General features: G+C 49.2%; 1 protein-coding gene across 10 annotated transcripts in view; it reads right to left on the reverse strand.

Annotated features, from left to right (window-relative positions):
* Nucleotides 1-19386, reverse strand: part of MICAL3 (microtubule associated monooxygenase, calponin and LIM domain containing 3) — a 2050293-nt gene that overhangs the window by 1328147 nt on the left and 702760 nt on the right. For all 10 annotated transcript variants that reach the window (XM_086952901.1, XM_086952911.1, XM_086952910.1 and 7 more), the window contains one exon: nucleotides 2932-3128. In XM_086952901.1, coding sequence (XP_086809027.1) covers nucleotides 2932-3128 — 197 coding nt within the window. The remainder of the gene's footprint in view (nucleotides 1-2931; nucleotides 3129-19386) is intronic.

A 19386-nucleotide genomic window follows, 5' to 3' on the forward strand; every position in this document is an offset into this window, starting at 1 on the left:
TGGTTCCCGACTATGCTGGCCAGGGCTATGTATCATGTACCGTTGAAGAGGGTTGAGTTGAGGGAAGAGCCTTGAGGTACACGGCATGTAATGTTCTTAGGGAGCGAGGAGTAGAGGGAGGATGATCTTCTGTGTTCTTCCTATGACGTAGGATGCGATCCACTTGAGGACTGCTCCTTGGATTCAGATTTAGTGGAGTCAGTTGATCAGTGTGTGCTGGAGTATGATGTCGAAGGCTGCTTAGAGGTCGAGGAGGATGAGTGCGGGAGTTTCTACGCGGTCTAGTAGCATTCTGATGCTGTCCGTGGCTGCAACTAGAGCGGTCTCTGTGCTATGCTTTGCTATGAAGGCAGATTGGGAGGTGTCCAGAATGTTGTGGTTCCCCAGATGAGCAGTGAGCTGGATGTTGATGGCTTTCTCAATTACCTTGGCAGGGAAGGGGAGCAAGGAGATGAATAGGTAGTTCTTGGGATCTCCTCGTACCAAGGATGGCTTCTACAGCAGTGGCTTCATGTCATCATATTTCCATTTCTGGGGTAAGTGGGCTGTGGTGATCGAGGAGTTGAGGACTTTGGTGAGTACTTTGCTGATGGGTTGATTGCAGAGGTTGAAAGTGTGGTGGGGACAAGGTTCTGCTGGGGCTCCAGAGAGGATGGATCTCATGATGGACTCTGTTTCCTTCTCTGTGAAGGCATTCCACGAGGTGAGCAAGAGCGAAGAGGTTGATGTTGTCCTTGGCAGGGGGTTGGGATGTGAAGTAGCAGTAGATGGTGTTGATTTTGCTGTGGAAAAGTCTGCGAGTGTGTCAATGACTGCTTGCAAGGGTGTGGTGATGTTTTCGGTAGCCGAGGGGTTGGTGAACTTGACAACGCTGAACAGTTCCTTGCTGGTGTTGGAGCCGTCACTGATGCGGGTGGCTAGAGCAGTCTTCTTAGTGTTTTTCAGGAGGTGGTGGTATTGGTTGAGGGCATTTTTGAATCGTTGTCGGTTCTCAAGGGTCTAACTGGCATGCCATCTTCATTGTTTCTGTCTGCAGTTGCGTTTCTGGGTTTTCAGTTCTGCAGTGAACCAGTTAAGGTATTGAGATTGTTTCTTAGAGTTGGTGAGTTTATTTGGTGGAACTCTGTCCACACTTGCTGCCATCCAGTTTGTGAAGTGTTTTGTTGCTTGCTCTGTGTCTTCGGTGGTGATGGGTAGGAAGGAATTGAGGGAATTGGTCCATTGATGCTCTGAAAGAACAAACAATAAGCTAACCCATCGACCTAATTCTTTAGACAGAAGATATGTTGACATTCAGCCCTTTAGCTGATATAAACAAAGTCTAGCGATATGGTCCGTGTAGCTCATACCAGCCACAAAGTAAATAGCTTAGCCAGACAAAATGTCCACCAAGGGAAGAATTCTTTTAATAACTATAACATTCAGGAAGAACTACTGAAACAAAAGGTGATGGATGGAATACTTGCAAAAGGCCCAGCCACCGACAATCACTCCTTTGGCTTTTTATTCTCTGTTTTGGTCACTATACCACTCCAGTTAGGGAACAACCATATGCAAATCAGCCTTGGTCTTTCTCCAATAGCAACAATACAGTATAAATTGTCAGGCCACATATCCCCTGAGTGGAAACACAAGATATTAGACCTGTTTCAAATTTGTAGGGCCTCATCAGCAAGGTGCAGCTTTGATCCTATGGGGGCCATATCTGAGCACCCTCAGTCTTTGTTGCTTGTGTTTCCATCTACAGATTTACTTTCCTGACAGTTTTGAAATTATGTTCTTAATGCAGCAGGATCGCAGCAGACGTGTGCATGGTTGGCTCGAGTGTTTAGTGGCATTAGACCGGTATGTGGTCTGAATCTATATCAGTGGCTGAGCTTAACTCACGCTTTCCATTCATTACTTCTGTTTTTTGCTTTCTAAGTGTTAAATACAGCACATATTCCATTCTTCATAAGGCACTCAAAACAAGAACTGGTGGAGCTGAAAGATGGAATGTGTTTTGTGCCATCTGATCTCGTATGTGCAAATGCAGTTTCTGGTAACATCACATTGATTTGAAAATAATATGCAAGTAATTTAACTACCAGTACTACGACAAAAGACTGGAAAGTTAAGACCTGGTACTCTATTGTATCCTCTCATTCGCCATACTTTCCTACGAGTGAACTGGTATTACCAACAACTAGGGTTCACTTTTATGAACAAATTGTTAAGATCTCCTAACAAGCGGTAAGAAAAACCCCAGGGTTGGATTCAAACTATACAAAGACAGCCAATAAATAAACAAAATAGAATCTTTGTTTATAAATTAGCAATCTGTGGCCATTTCATGCTGCAGTAAATTTAGAACAACCGCAGTTCTTGCATATTACAGCTTTCTTTTCACACCACTTTACAACCCTACTCACATGCAGGGCATGTCCTAAAAACGTGTGCAGTTTAGCATAAACCAATTTCATTGTTTGTTCTCCAGAAAATATTTGCAAATTCATGTTGCGACTCCCACTTTCTTAATGACAGCCTCTGCAGTAAGCTTGGAAGTCACGTCTTAGCCCATTTAGTTTATGTTCCAAACCTGATCTATTGCAACAACAGCTATCCAGGGCAGAGGCGTCCACTTCTTCTACTACACTTAAACCTCCCCTACTTCTGGATTTTCTGATGTAGCCATATTTATTCATGTCTGCAAAGTGGAGTGGGAAGAATACCCCACTGTGTGCAGAAACACTACAAAAAAACAGTTACAAGTAGAAAATAAATTACATTTTGTGCAAACAGTGCTAAGGTTATGTTACCTTATGATTTACAAGCATATGGAATCTCAAGTAAGCCCAGGAAGGGAGCATGCGTATACACACACACACACACAATCCCCATCTGCCCAGGCAGCAAAACAAGGGTACAGATTGCTCTAAGTTTCATCTTTACCTCCAGCAGATACAGAATCCTTGAACATCTCATAAAACTGAGTCAGATACATAACCATGGAAAGTTTGTCAGGCTCCCCAACAGATGCCATTTCCTTGCCGGTCATGATGGGAGAGATACCAAATTCCTTCTCAGCGATGTCGAATGCAAGCTGGTTAGTCCTTTCCACACAGCGCTCATCCAAGGAGTCAAAATCACTGAGAGAGGGAAAAGAAAAAAGTATAAAGGAAGCTAAGAAAACATCGTTGGATGAAAGGAATAACTAAAAATCCAGGTATGTATACTCTATTGATAGTGAGCTTGGTCCACACCATGCCAGCAAACAGACACTGGAAGCCAAAGGCTGATGATTTTCATAAGTATTCTTAGACCAATGATGTCAAATGTGTTACTTACCTGTAACTGCAGTTATCCAGTATTGGATAACTGCAATTGGATCCTTCATAGATTCACATACCTGAATCATTCCCCGTCGTCGGAATGGGAGTCCCCGGTACATAAATAAAGTAATGTTCCATAGACATATAGATAAATAGGCCTAAAGGCCTCACATTAGTAACATATCAATGTCCGTTTGTAGAAAGGACCAAACTCTAGAAAAGAGCCAATCAGCTGTCACCTCCCACTAGAACCCTCCTGGAAGGAGCCTCAGTCCCTCAGATTTTTGTACGCACAATGCTAAGTAGGCGTATTACTGAGAGAAGTAGGTGAGCCCTTCCAGGGGAGGCGGGAGGGTTGCATGTGAATCTATGAAAGACACCAATACTGGCTAACTGCAGTTACAGGTAAGTAACGCATTCTTGTCCAGTATTAGGGGTGTCTTTCAAAGATTCACATGCCTGAATCAGAGTAGAAAGCAATGAACAAAGCACATTTCGGATGGTATAGGACATGCAAGTCATTAGAAAACATATCAAGCAACTAATAGAAACATACATTTGCATGCAAGAATTATACAATAGAGAAATGTGCATACATGAGAAGGATGGAGGGATGAAACAAGGGCTCACCTCTACCGAAACAGATGACGAAGTACTGCTTGTCCCACTGCAGCATCCTTCATGAGTTCTGCATCCATGCAGTAATGCCTAGTGAAGGTATGTAGCGACTTCCATGTTGCCGTTCTGCAAATGTCTATGACCGGCACTCCTGCAAAAAGCGCCATGGATGTAGATATTGCCCTGGTAGAGTGGGCTCGCACTTTAGATTGCAGGGGTTGCCCTGCCTGTTCATAACAAAATGAAATAGCTGCAGGAATCCAGCAAGAGATACTTTTTTTGGTGAGTGGAAGGCCCCTCCTCAGCCTACTGTATTCCACAAATAGCTGGTGTGACTTTCGGAAGGATTTTGTCTTTTCAATATAAAATTTCAGGCAGCGTTTAAGATCTAGAGAGTGTAACGTCCTTTCCGCTGCAGTGCTGGGATTTGGGAAGTAAGAACGCAAGAACGCAAGACCGCAGGCTCGGTGAGATGGAAGTCTGACGGGACTTTTGGAATAAGTTTTGGATTTGTCCGTAAAATTACCCTGTCCTGTTTGAATTGCAGAAAAGGTTCCTGTATTGAGAAGGCTTGGAGCTCACTCACCCGCCTTGCGGAGGTGAGTGCAAGCAGGACGGCTGTCTTCCAATAGAGGTATTTCAGGTCAGCCCTGTGTACAGGCTCAAAGGGATGCTTCATAAGTTGATTAAGGACTGTGTTAAGGTGCAAGGTAGGTGGCAACATTTTCACAGGGGGAAAAGTCCTGTAGAGTCCTTTCATAAACGGTTTGATCAATCTGTAAAACGAAAGAGAAGGGCCAAAAGAAGATCTTCTGTAACGGGATATCGCCGACAAGTGGACCCTGACGGAAGCATGAGCAAGGCCTGAGTTTGACAGATGGAGAAGATAAGGCAATATTTGTTCAGGAGAGGAAGAGAAAGGATGTATTCCTTGAGCCTTACACCAGATGCAAAACGTCTTCCAGTATGTTTTGTTGGTACTATCCGCTCGTGCTCGAGCCAGGATGGCTCTACAGTCTGGCGGAATATTCAAATTCTGAAGGTCTCTGAACTCAGGAACCAAGCGGCTAATTTGAGTTAAGTCAGATTCGGATGCTGGACTTGCTGGTTATTCATCGTGAGGAGAGACGAAAACTGTTTCAACCGTTTTGGCGGCTCCAGAGACAGACGGTGGAGTTCCGTGAACCAATGTTGGTGTGACCAAGTTGGGGCTATCAGAAGGAGCGTACAAGGCTCTGCTTTCAATTTCCTGAGGACTCTGGGAATCATTGGAAATGGTGGAAAGGCTTACGCAAAGACGTTGCACGATGCGATCGAAAACGCATTCCCTAGAGACCCTTTCTGGGGATGCCAACTTGCGAAGTGTGGGCATCTGGCGTTGGATCTTGTGGCGAACAGGTCGATCCAAGGAGTGCCCCATTGTGAGAAGACTTGGTTGAGGATCCCTTGATCCAGTTCCCACTCGTGAGACGTTGTCCTTTGCCTGCTTAGTGAGTCGGCGAGCACATTGTCCATGCCCGGAACGTACTCCGCCCGAAGAGATATATTGTTTCTGATTAACCAGTTCTAGATTCTCTGCGACTCGTGAGAGAGTGTCAGAGAGCGAGTCCCCCCCCTGTTTGTTGAGGTAGTGCATTGTGGTAGTGTTGTCTGTACGGACGAGCACCAGGGAATTTTTGATTCTTGGGAGAAAGGCTTGAAGGGCAAGGAAGACCGCCCGCAGTTCGAGGAGATTGATATGGAGCTCTTTTTCGAAGGGAGTTCACTTTCCGCTTATCTGCAGTTTCTGTAGGAAAGCTCCCCAACCTTCCAAGGAGGCGTCTGTTGTGATGATATGCGGTGCAGCTGGAAGCAGGAATGGTAAGCCTTGAGAAAGGTTATGGAAAGACATCCAGCATTGCAGAGCCTTGACCATCTGAGGAGTCATCTTTATGAGATCATCGAACGACCCTGTACATTTGACCCATTGTTTTGAGAGCGTCTCCTGGAGGGGTCGCATCCGCAGACGGAAGTGAGGAAGTAACAGGATGCACAAGTTACTACTTGTGTAACGATATATCTGTAAGAGACATTAGTTAGTGATAGATTCCTTACCTTAGAATATCCCCAGGCGTCAGACTGGATCCGGAAATTTTTGCGTAGCAATACCCCTGCGCGTCGGTAGGGGTCGTCTGCAGCTCCGCGTCCGTCGTCGGCGTCGTTAGCGCCGGAATGACGTCGTCGGAGTACTTAGACGCTGCCCATGCGCGCTGACGTCAGTTCTGATACACAGCTTTTCCGCGCCAGATACGCAGAGCCATGATAGAACCAACACTGGTGCCATGAAACTAGGGCCCTGAAAGGGGATGGCCTTAACCCTAGATATCGGTTCGCAGAACGGAGAGGATGGGTGGGTCGGTAAGGAATCTATCACTAACTAATGTCTCTTACAGATATATCGTTACACAAGTAGTAACTTGTGCATCTGAAAGAGACACGTTAGTGATAGAATCCTTACCTTAGAATAGATACCCCAGCAATACCAACCCCGGTGGTGGGTCTGCGAACCAATATCACACCAGAAAGTCCTGGACGACGGAACGGCCAAAGAAGCCATCCCTCCGGACTTGACTGTCCAGGCAGTAGTGTCTTGCGAACGTGTGCAGCGAGGCCCACGTCGCTGCCTGGCAAATATCCTGTAAGGGGACTCCGCGGCCCAGGGCAGTTGTTGTCGCCGTGGCACGAGTGGAATGAGCCCGCAATCCAGCAGGGGGCTCCTTTTTTGCCATAGAGTAACATACCTGAATACACAAGATGATCCACCGCGAAATGGTCCTCTTGTGTACTGCCTTTCCCTTCTTTGCGCCCACGTAACCAACAAAAGTTGGTCATCCACCCGGAATTGGCGTGTGCGATCTAGGTAATAGGAGAGCGCACGTTTTGTATCCAGACGGTGGAGCCTCTCTTCCGCTTTCGAGGGATGTGGAGGCGGAAAGAAGGTGGGCAAAGTAATGGACTGCCCGATGTGGAAGGCCGTGACAACCTTGGGCAGAAAGGAGGGTCGTGTACGCAACACCACCTTGTCTGGATGAACAGATAGGAAAGGTGAAGTAGAAGAAAGAGCCTGGAGCTCACTCACCCTCCTGGCAGAGGTGATGGCGACCAGGAAAGCAGTCTTCAATGTGAGAAGACGGAGAGGACAGTTATGGAGCGGCTCAAAGGGAGCACACATCAGATAAGTGAGAACAAGATTCAAGTCCCACTGGGGCATCACGAAGGGTACAGGAGGGAACATGTGTGTGATGCCCTTCAGAAATCTATTGACAATGGGGGACTTGAATAAGGAAGGCTGATCAGGTAGCCTTAAGAAGGCGGAAAGAGCAGAAAGGTACCCTTTAACCCCTCCAATGCTGAGGACGAGCTGAGCTCGTCATCAGCCACGGGTGACGTGTGCGGATGACGAGCTGAGCTCGTCATGTATCGCGGTTAATCGAAAACCGCCGCACAGCGCAAAAATCACTGCAGCAGCGATGCGGTTAAGAGTGCCCAGAGCAGAGCCCTGCCGGGCCAGGGAAAGAAGGAAGAGCAGCACTCCGAAAGGGGTGCAGAGAGAGGATCCACAGCCTTTGCTGTGCACCATGCCACAAATCTGTTCCACCTGCAGACGTACACCGACTTTGTGGAGGGACGCCTGGCTGCCAGAATGATATCACAGACTTCAGGAGGCAAGTCAAATGGCCTCAACTGTCGCCGCTCAATCTCCAAGCTTGTAGGTGGAGACTGGACAGGTTCGGGTGCAGGACCGTCCCCTGCTGCTGCGATAGAAGGTCCTCCCGAAGAGGCAGATGAATCGGGGGATCGACTGACATGCTGAGTAGCTCGGGATACCAGTATCTTCATACCCAGTCCGGAGCCACAAGGATAACCTGGGCCGGTCGCGCCTGATCTTCTTCAGCACTCTGGGCAGAAGTGGTATAGGCGGAAAGGCGTACAATAGACCGCAACTCCACTCGCGGCGAAAAGCGTGTCCGAGCGAGTGCCGCCTTGGAAATTCCAACACGCAGAACTGATGACATTGCGCGTTCTCTTCTGTGGCGAATAGATCTAACCAAGGCTCTCCCCATTGTTGAAAGAGACCTTGCGCCACGTCCGAGTTCAGACGCCATTCGTGATCCATCATGCACCGACGGCTGAGTTCGTCCGCCCTGGCATTCAGAGAGCCTGCCAGGTGTTAAACCACCAGGGTCACGCCCCTGCAATCCTATGATCACCCAGATTTTTTGCTTTTGTTTCACTGGTTTACGACTTTCTCTGGCTGTGGGCCTGCCAATCAGACCCACAGCCTGGCTGTTCTCTTTCTAAATTACAACATGTACCCTAGGTGCATTTACCAATTGGTACTGGGCCACCTTATCAGACCCTGTAACTCAGGGCATAGGTGTACCCAGGGCTGCAGCATGTATTATGCCACCCCTGGCTGGCCTCCTAAATTTGACACAACTGGCTGCATGACAGCTGGGGCAAAGTCGTGTAATCACCCTTTGCTGTAGGTGTAGTATACCTATACCTAACCCTAAAATGGACACACAGATTCCTATCAGTCACTCCTATGGCAGGCCTTGACAATCCTGAAGGCAGAGTGCTTGGAATCGTGTGAGATGGTGCTCTGGCATGAGCTGAGCCTGTCTGCAGCTTGCGGAACCAAGTCCTAATAGCTGTTCCATGATATCGCATACCATATACTCTTAAGTGCATTATAATCCTCGCGGTTAAATGCTAACTTTGGTATTGCTTTATCAAAACATGTCGAGTAAGGTGTCATACGAATTGGAATACTAACCCCTCGCCAATTCTGGCGACGGGGTTAGCATTCCACCCTTCTAGAGGGACACGACATGTATGTAACTGTGAACCCCGGTTAAAGTTAACTGAAGCCTCAGCTCCACAAAATGGATGCTGCCACCACAGACACGAGTCTGACCTCCTGCTGCTGGGAGACCTTCCAGCGAGGGAGGCTTGGACAAAGGGTTTCCTGTCCGGGGCGGTGCTAGCACCGTCCCAGACATGGTTTTGTGTATCCTGGGTAGGCAGGGCTTTTCAGGAAGGTGACTGCTGAGTGGCACCCCGGTGCTCACTACGCATAGGCCGGTCAGAACCAGTTCCAGGGGCACACCAGCCCCTGGCCTGGGGAAAGTCCGGCATGGCAGAGGGGTGTAACCACCCCCCTCCTAGTCCCACCCATAGGCAGGACCTAGTCACCGGGTCAGCCCCCTTTTTTAGTATAAAGATGGGAGCGGGCCCCCTGTTCAAATTAGATCTTTGGAATCAAGACACGACTTTCTGCGAAAGGACTTCAAGATTTCCTTCTTCAAGATTCTCCCTTGTGGCTAAGGAGTAGTCACCCTGCATCCGCAGGCACCATCCTAAGAACACTGCGGTCTGCTGCAAGTCCTTCATCACGAATCCGACGACCCAGCTCGACGAGACCCGGCTTCCCTGGCACCTCTGACCTCTACTCACCTCTACAGCAAAGCTGAGAACCGTGAGTGCGACGAGACCTCGAGGGACCGACGATCGCCAAGACTGCACGACTTCTTTGTAACAAGCCCACCGAGTCTTCCACTGGTGAGTGCTTTGGGGTCCGAGAAGCCCCAACCCTGAGCAGCTCCAGCACCGAAGATCAGCCCTCCAGCATCTCCACGATCTGCGTGGGGCCCTTCTGCTTTTGCGTGCTCACCGCGCTGTGTGGCTACTAGCCGGCTGGCTTGTGGCCTTCTTCACGACGCCCGACGACATCACTGCTGCTGGTCTGGTTGCTCCAGACTGGCCCTTGCTTCCTTCTTCAAGAGAGGCACCCCGGACCCTCCTGGTCCACTCCAGACGCCATTTTAAGTTCACCGCGTGGGCTGGAATTTGCCAAGGCTTTGTTGCCCAATCCTGGGTCCAGCGACGCCGACAGCTTTATACATCGTGGGACAGGTCGCTCCTCCATCCTGGTCGCCGACAACGCCTCCTGGTCCGTGAGATCTGCGATCACAGCGTCACCCACTCATCTTGTCGAGGTGGCTACCATCCGGTACCCTCCTGGTGCCCACTGACTACTGGCTAGTAGTCTCGAACTTGGTCCCCTCTGCTTTCAGGTGTCATCTTCCATCGATCCAGGCTTGGATCCATCGAACTTTCTTCACTGGTTGCCTGCCAGCAACTTCTTTCTTCCAGGCTCCTGGTCCGTCTACGAGGAATCCCGACGTCTTTTGAGTCCTATGCAGCTGCAGCCCCTGGGCTAGGTAACTTCGGCATTTCGGTGCCCCAGCATAGCCTCACTATCCAAGGGTCAGAATCCACTTTCGTTTTCCTCCTACCAGGTCGGGTTCGCCCGAGAACACTAACTTTGCAATTCCTAGCTACCATAGACTTTGTCCCGCATCACGCGTGAGAGTGCACACTCTGCACCCGAGTCCCCTGGGTCTCCTAGAAGTAATCTAACGATTCTATAGTCAAGTCCTAGCGATTCCAAAGGCTATTAGTACTGTACTTACCTGCTAGTAATTTCGCATTCCACTTTCTGAGTATATGGTTTTCCGTGCCCCTCGGGCATTTGTATATACTGTGCTAACTTAAGTATTTTTGTAAGAGTTTTGGTTTGTGCTTAGTACCCTGTCCTCATAAAGAGTACAGGGCTGTTGTGATTCTTAATAAATAACTGTTTATTTTCATAACACTTGTGTGGTGTCCTTTCACTGGGTATTCAAGGGGTATATGTGTGGTATAACAGCTGGCTTAACACGCCCTCTCGAGTCTTTAGCCTTAGACTGCTCGTATCCACGCTACTAGGATAGCTGGTCTATAAGGTGGACTTACAACCAATCATCAATAAGGGTTGCTGGACTGATACATAGTGTTCACTAGAATAGTGAGCACTGCATATCAGGCCACCTTCTCACATTGGTGGCAGCGGTGGGATTTGAGCTTGCTGTTGTTTTACCACACGTATCCTAAGAATATCTTGTTGAAAGATCACATAAGTACTGTTAGTACATATAACTTAGCTTAGAATACTCTGAGTTCTACTGAACCAGCTGTTGCAGCTCCTCAAGGCTTAGCACACCTTGGCTGCAACTCTTAGCAAGGGATCAGTAGGTAAACACATAGTGTAGGTAGGTGCATCACTTGGACCACACTAGAAACAGTATGTCAGACAAAGGAGGAAACTCTGAGTCTCCCCTTGTGTCAGTGGACCCTCCACAGGTCCTTCCTTCCAGATATACTGTGCTTAGCATCCATGAGTTACGACAAGTGTGTACCTCTAGGAAGATTAAGCAAGGGGCTAACCCCACCACCTCCTTTCTGATTGGTCTCCTGGAGACTTATGATGCCAGAAAGGCTGAGAGACTTCTTAGCCCTTCTAATCCAGATGGAGGCATGCCTCCCCTTGAGGGAACCAGAGGAGACCCTGACCTAATCCACCTCTCAACTGAGAACGAAGAAGGGGAGGAGGATGAGGATGAGGATCCCTCTGGGGATGAGGCAGATAAGGGACAGGTAGAAGTCAGCAGACTAACCAGGTCCAACTTAAGCAAACATGACAGTGGTACTGGGGGACCCCTAGGGCCACTATCAGGTCAGCTTAACATTGGGAATGGACGAGCCAGATCTCTGTCAAGAGGCTCTGGCAGATCCCTTCAAACCAATGGCTCTCACAACTCTTCTCAAAGAGGGATGACTTCCCCTCAGAGGAGAGTGTATGAAGCTAAAGAAAGGGCAGCCAATCTGAGGATTGAAAGGGAAGAACTTGCCCTGGCCAAAGAAAGGCTTGCCTTTGCTAGAGAGCAACAGTTAAGTGGGGTAGTCCCCACTGGTGGCAGCATTGTACCTAGCAATAGGGAAAGGAGTTTTGATACAAAACACCTAGGTAAGATAGTGCCCCCCTTTAAACAAGGGGATGACATCCACAAATGGATTACTGCTTTGGAGAGGGCCTGCACTGTGCAAGGTGTTCCCCAGAGTCAGTGGGCAGCTATCTTGTGGCTCTCCTTTGAAGGTAAAGGTAGAGACAAGCTCCTCACTACAAGAGTGGAGGATGCTAACAATTACCAAGTCTTGAAAAATACACTGGTTGAAGGGTTTGGCCTAACCACTGAGCAGTACAGGGTGCTGTTCAGGGAAACCCAGAAAACTCAGTCTCAAGATTGGTCTGACTTTGTAGATTGTGCCACTAAGGCTTTTGAGGGCTGGTTGCTGGGCAGTAAGGTTACTGATTATAAAGGATTGTACAATTTGATGATGAGAGAACACATTTTAAACAATTGTCAGAACCAGTTGTTGCATCAGCATCTTGTTGACTCAGATCTGACCTCTCCCCAAGAATTGGGAAAGAAGGCAGACAGATGGGTTAGAACAAGAGTTAAACAGAACCAGGGCCAGAATCAAGGTGGTCAGAAGAAAGCAGACCAGAAGGGTAAAGATTCTAAGGGGGAACAAAATGACCAGAAGTCTTCGACAGGTCCCCAACAACCCAAAGAGGGTGGGGGTCAGGCTCCCCAGACAGAAGAAAAACCAAGAAGGCCAATCTAAAAGGTGGTGCCAATACTGCAAAAGTAAAACTCACTGGTTTAGTGAGTGCACCAAGAAAGGAGGAGGGCAGACTCCTGCCACTGCAGCCCCTAAGGCACCTGTGCCCCCTAGTACAGTCAGCAGTGGTAGTGCACCTCCCAAGGGTTTAGTAGGGTTAACCCTGGGTTCTGAGGGGTGTGACAACTTAGTTGGTACACTCACTCAGGCTGTCCTTGTTTGTACAGGGGATGTGGATATGTCCCCTGATATAAGTCCCAATACTTTGGGCAAATACAGACAGACACCTTTCATTAATGGCAAAATGGCTCAGGCCTATAGGGACACTTGTGCCAGTGTCACAATGGTGACACCTAACTTTGTGGACCCTGGACAGATCATGCCAGGTACAGAATTCCTGGTGACCAATGCAAGCAATGTCACTACCAATCACAGTATGGCAATTGTAGCTTTCTCCTGGGGAGGGGTAACTGGCCAAAAGAAGGTTGTAGTTAGTTCAGACCTCCCAGTGGATTGTTTGATGGGCAATGATTTGGAGTCATCACAATGGTCAGAAGTGGAGCAGAGGACTCACATGGAAATGTTAGGCTTGCCAGCACATGTGTTTGCTGTGACCAGGTCACAGGTCAGGAAATGCCCCACTGAACAGGTGCTGGATCCTGGAACAATGGACCAGACACCTCCCAAGAAGAGGAGCAGTAGGGTTAAGGCTGTGCCTTCCCCCTTGCCCCAGGTTGAGGATCAAGTCTCAGAGGAGGCTGACCTACAGGAATTGAGGGAAACTGAGCCCAGAGAGTTTGAACTTGATCAAGTTGAATTCTTGGGTTCAGGGGGACCCTCAAGGGAAGACCTGGGGAAGGACCAGTTAAGCTGCCCTTCTCTTGAACCCCTCAGACAGCAGGCTGCTGCTGAGGCTGCTGGGAACGCCACAGGTACCCACAAGGTATACTGGGAAGATGGACTCCTGTACACTGAGTCAAGAGACCCCAAGCCTGGCATGACCAGGAGGCTGGTTGTACCCTTGTCTCAGAGAGGTTTCCTACTTACCTTGGCCCATGAGATTCCCTTAGCAGGTCACTTAGGCCAGACAAAGACTTGGGACAGGCTTGTCTCACACTTTCACTGGCCTCACATGAATGAGGATACCAAGGAGTTTTGTCGCTCCTGTGTCACTTGCCAAGCCAGTGGTAAGTCAGGTGGCACAACAAAGGCCCCCCTTATACCAATGCCTGTGGTGGGGGTGCCCTTTGAAAGAGTGGGGATTGACATTGTTGGTCCAATGGAACCCCAGACAGCATCAGGGCACAAGTTTATACTGGTGGTAGTGGATCATGCCACCAGGTATCCTGAAGCTATTCCACTTAGGACCACTACAGCACCTGTAGTGGCAAGGGCCCTAGTGTTCTCCAGAGTGGGCTTCCCTAAGGAGGTTGTCTCTGACAGAGGTGCAAACTTCATGTCAAGCTACTTAACTGCAATGTGGAAGGAATGTGGTGTCAATTACAAATTCACTACACCCTATCATCCACAATGCAATGGGCTTGTTGAAAGGTTCAACAGGACCCTAAAAGGGATGATTCATGGACTACCTGAAAAGCTCAGGCATAGATGGGATGTCCTGATTCCCTGCCTTCTGTTTGCTTACAGAGAGGTCCCACAAAAGGGGGTTGGCTACAGCCCTTTTGAACTTTTGTATGGGCATCCTGTGAGGGGCCCCCTGTGTTTGGTGAAGGAAGGATGGGAGAGACCTCTCAAAAAGCCTGCAACCAGCATAGTGGACTATGTACTTGGTCTCCGCTCCAGGATGGCTGAGTATATGGAGAAGGCATCAGAAAACCTTAAGGCCAGTCAAGAACTTCAAAAAGCTTGGCATGACCAAAAGGCTGTCCTGACTGTTTATCAGCCTGGACAGAAGGTGTGGGTGTTGGAGCCAGGGGCCCCATCAGCACTCAAAGACAAATGGTCTGGGCCCCACACAATTCTTGAGCAAAAGGGAGAGGTCACCTACCTGGTGGACCTTTGAACTCCCAGGAGCCCCCACAGGGTGCTCCATGTCAACAGGCTCAAAGCATATGTCGACAGGAAGGACATGAGCTTGCTCATGGCCATAGATGAGGGACAGGAGGAAGAGAGTGACCCTCTCCCAGACCTGCTCACTCAGAATCCTGATGATGGGTCAGTAGATGGTGTTGTCTTTTGTGGCAGCCTCTCTGAGCATCAACAGAAAGACTGTAAACAGGTTCTTCAGTCTTTTAGACATATGTTTTCTCTGACACCCAGTCAGACCAATTGGTGTACCCATGAGGTTGACACTGGTGACAGTCTGCCAGTTAAGAGTAAAATCTACAGGCAGCCTGATCATGTTAGAGACTGCATAAAAACTGAAGTGCAGAAAATGTTGGAGTTGGGAGTCATTGAACCCTCAGATAGCCCTTGGGCTAGTCCAGTAGTTCTAGTGCCAAAACCTCACACCCAGGATGGTAAGAGAGAGATGAGGTTTTGCGTAGACTACAGGGGTCTCAATGCAGTCACTAAGACTGATGCCCACCCAATACCAAGGGCAGATGAGCTTATAGATAGATTGGCTTCTGCCAACTACTTAAGCACATTTGACTTAACAGCTGGGTATTGGCAAATCAGGTTAGCTGAGGATGCCAAGCCCAAGACAGCATTTTCAACCCCTGGTGGGCATTATCAATTTGTGGTAATGCCCTTTGGTCTGAAAAATGCACCTGCCACCTTCCAAAGGTTGGTGAATCAAGTCCTCACTGGGCTGGATGACTTCTGTGCAGCATATCTAGATGATATTGCTGTCTTTAGCTCCACCTGGGAGGATCACCTGTTCCACCTGAGGAAAGTGTTAGAGGCTCTGCAAGCAGCAGGCCTCACTATCAAGGCCACCAAGTGCCAGATAGGGCAGACACAGGTTGTATACCTGGGCCACCTTGTAGGTGGAGGCCAGGTTCAGCCACTGGAGAGCAAAATACAGTCAATCAGGGACTGGGCTCCTCCAACCACCCAGACTCAGGTTCGAGCTTTCTTGGGCCTGACTGGTTACTATAGGAAGTTTGTCAGGAACTATGGATCAATTGTGACTCCATTAAATGAACTGACAAGTAAGAAAATGCCAAAAAAAGTTCAGTGGACAGCAGGCTGTCAAAAAGCATTCGATGACCTAAAGCAGGCCATGTGCACAGCACCTATCCTTAAGAGTCCAGACTACTCCAAACCATTCATTGTCCAAACAGATGCTTCTGAGTTGGGTGTGGGAGCTGTTCTATCTCAGCTGAATTTTGATGGTCAAGACCAGCCCATTGCTTTTATAAGCAGAAGGCTGACCCCCAGAGAGAAGAATTGGTCAGCTATTGAGAGGGAGGCCTTTGCTGTGGTTTGGGCCCTGAAGAAGCTGAGGCCATACTTGTTTGGCACTCACTTCAAGATTCAGACCGACCATAAGCCCCTCTTGTGGCTAAATCAGATGAAGGGTGAAAACCCCAAACTGCTTAGGTGGTCCATTTCCCTACAGGGGATGGACTTTACAGTGGAACATAGACCTGGTACTGATCATGGCAATGCCGATGGGCTCTCCAGATATTTCCACTTAGAACAAGAAGACTCACCTGGTCAAGGTTAGCTTATTGTCCCAAAGTTTGGGGGGGGGTCATGTAGGAGAGTAGGGTCTGCAATCCTATGATCACCCAGATTTTTTGCTTTTGTTTCACTGGTTTACGACTTTCTCTGGCTGTGGGCCTGCCAATCAGACCCACAGCCTGGCTGTTCTCTTTCTAAATTACGACATGTACCCTAGGTGCATTTACCAATTGGTACTGGGCCACCTTATCAGACCCTGTAACTCAGGGCATAGGTGTACCCAGGGCTGCCAGGGGCTGCAGCATGTATTATGCCACCCCTGGCTGGCCTCCTAAATTTGACACAACTGGCTGCATGACAGCTGGGGCAAAGTCGTGTAATCACCCTTTGCTGTAGGTGTAGTATACCTATACCTAACCCTAAAATGGACACACAGATTCCTATCAGTCACTCCTATGGCAGGCCTTGACAATCCTGAAGGCAGAGTGCTTGGAATCGTGTGAGATGGTGCTCTGGCATGAGCTGAGCCTGTCTGCAGCTTGCGGAACCAAGTCCTAATAGCTGTTCCATGATATCGCATACCATATACTCTTAAGTGCATTATAATCCTCGCGGTTAAATGCTAACTTTGGTATTGCTTTATCAAAACATGTCGAGTAAGGTGTCATACGAATTGGAATACTAACCCCTCGCCAATTCTGGCGACGGGGTTAGCATTCCACCCTTCTAGAGGGACACGACATGTATGTAACTGTGAACCCCGGTTAAAGTTAACTGAAGCCTCAGCTCCACAAAATGGATGCTGCCACCACAGACACGAGTCTGACCTCCTGCTGCTGGGAGTCCTTCCAGCGAGGGAGGCTTGGACAAAGGGTTTCCTGTCCGGGGCGGTGCTAGCACCGTCCCAGACATGGTTTTGTGTATCCTGGGTAGGCAGGGCTTTTCAGGAAGGTGACTGCTGAGTGGCACCCCGGTGCTCACTACGCATAGGCCGGTCAGAACCAGTTCCAGGGGCACACCAGCCCCTGGCCTGGGGAAAGTCCGGCATGGCAGAGGGGTGTAACCACCCCCCTCCTAGTCCCACCCATAGGCAGGACCTAGTCACCGGGTCAGCCCCCTTTTTTAGTATAAAGATGGGAGCGGGCCCCCTGTTCAAATTAGATCATCTTTGGAATCAAGACACGACTTTCTGCGAAAGGACTTCAAGATTTCCTTCTTCAAGATTCTCCCTTGTGGCTAAGGAGTAGTCACCCTGCATCCGCAGGCACCATCCTAAGAACACTGCGGTCTGCTGCAAGTCCTTCATCACGAATCCGACGACCCAGCTCGACGAGACCCGGCTTCCCTGGCACCTCTGACCTCTACTCACCTCTACAGCAAAGCTGAGAACCGTGAGTGCGACGAGACCTCGAGGGACCGACGATCGCCAAGACTGCACGACTTCTTTGTAACAAGCCCACCGAGTCTTCCACTGGTGAGTGCTTTGGGGTCCGAGAAGCCCCAACCCTGAGCAGCTCCAGCACCGAAGATCAGCCCTCCAGCATCTCCACGATCTGCGTGGGGCCCTTCTGCTTTTGCGTGCTCACCGCGCTGTGTGGCTACTAGCCGGCTGGCTTGTGGCCTTCTTCACGACGCCCGACGACATCACTGCTGCTGGTCTGGTTGCTCCAGACTGGCCCTTGCTTCCTTCTTCAAGAGAGGCACCCCGGACCCTCCTGGTCCACTCCAGACGCCATTTTAAGTCCACCGCGTGGGCTGGAATTTGCCAAGGCTTTGTTGCCCAATCCTGGGTCCAGCGACGCCGACAGCTTCATACATCGTGGGACAGGTCGCTCCTCCATCCTGGTCGCCGACAACGCCTTCTGGTCCGTGAGATCTGCGATCACAGCGTCACCCACTCACCTTGTCGAGGTGGCTACCATCCGGTACCCTCCTGGTGCCCACTGACTACTGGCTAGTAGTCTCGAACTTGGTCCCCTCTGCTTTCAGGTGTCATCTTCCATCGATCCAGGCTTGGATCCATCGAACTTTCTTCACTGGTCGCCTGCCAGCAACTTCTTTCTTCCAGGCTCCTGGTCCGTCTACGAGGATTCCCGACGTCTTTTGAGTCCTATGCAGCTGCAGCCCCTGGGCTAGGTAACTTCGGCATTTCGGTGCCCCAGCATAGCCTCACTATCCAAGGGTCAGAATCCACTTTCGTTTTCCTCCTACCAGGTCGGGTTCGCCCGAGAACACTAACTTTGCAATTCCTAGCTACCATAGACTTTGTCCCGCATCACGCGTGAGAGTGCACACTCTGCACCCGAGTCCCCTGGGTCTCCTAGAAGTAATCTAACGATTCTATAGTCCAGTCCTAGCGATTCGAAAGGCTATTAGTACTGTACTTACCTGCTAGTAATTTCGCATTCACTTTCTGAGTATATGGTTTTCCGTGCCCCTCGGGCATTTGTATATACTGTGCTAACTTAAGTATTTTTGTAAGAGTTTTGGTTTGTGCTTAGTACCCTGTCCTCATAAAGAGTACAGGGCTGTTGTGATTCTTAATAAATAACTGTTTATTTTCATAACACTTGTGTGGTGTCCTTTCACTGGGTATTCAAGGGGTATATGTGTGGTATAACAGCTGGCTTAACACGCCCTCTCGAGTCTTTAGCCTTAGACTGCTCGTATCCACGCTACTAGGATAGCTGGTCTATAAGGTTGACTTACAACCAATCATCAATAAGGGTTGCTGGACTGATACATAGTGTTCACTAGAATAGTGAGCACTGCATATCAGGCCACCTTCTCACACGGCACTCCTGCAAAAAGCGCCATGGATGTAGATATTGCCCTGGTAGAGTGGGCTCGCACTTTAGATTGCAGGGGTTGCCCTGCCTGTTCATAACAAAATGAAATAGCTGCAGGAATCCAGCAAGAGATACTTTTTTTGGTGAGTGGAAGGCCCCTCCTCAGCCTACTGTAAGCCACAAATAGCTGGTGTGACTTTCGGAAGGATTTTGTCTTTTCAATATAAAATTTCAGGCAGCGTTTAAGATCTAGAGAGTGTAACGTCCTTTCCGCTGCAGTGCTGGGATTTGGGAAGTAAGAACGCAAGACCGCAGGCTCGGTGAGATGGAAGTCTGACGGGACTTTTGGAATAAGTTTTGGATTTGTCCGTAAAATTACCCTGTCCTGTTTGAATTGCAGAAAAGGTTCCTGTATTGAGAAGGCTTGGAGCTCACTCACCCGCCTTGCGGAGGTGAGTGCAAGCAGGATGGCTGTCTTCCAATAGAGGTATTTCAGGTCAGCCCTGTGTACAGGCTCAAAGGGATGC

This window comes from Lissotriton vulgaris, chromosome 1_2 (assembly GCF_964263255.1).
Source record: "Lissotriton vulgaris chromosome 1_2, aLisVul1.2, whole genome shotgun sequence".
Taxonomy (NCBI): Eukaryota; Metazoa; Chordata; class Amphibia; order Caudata; family Salamandridae; genus Lissotriton; species Lissotriton vulgaris.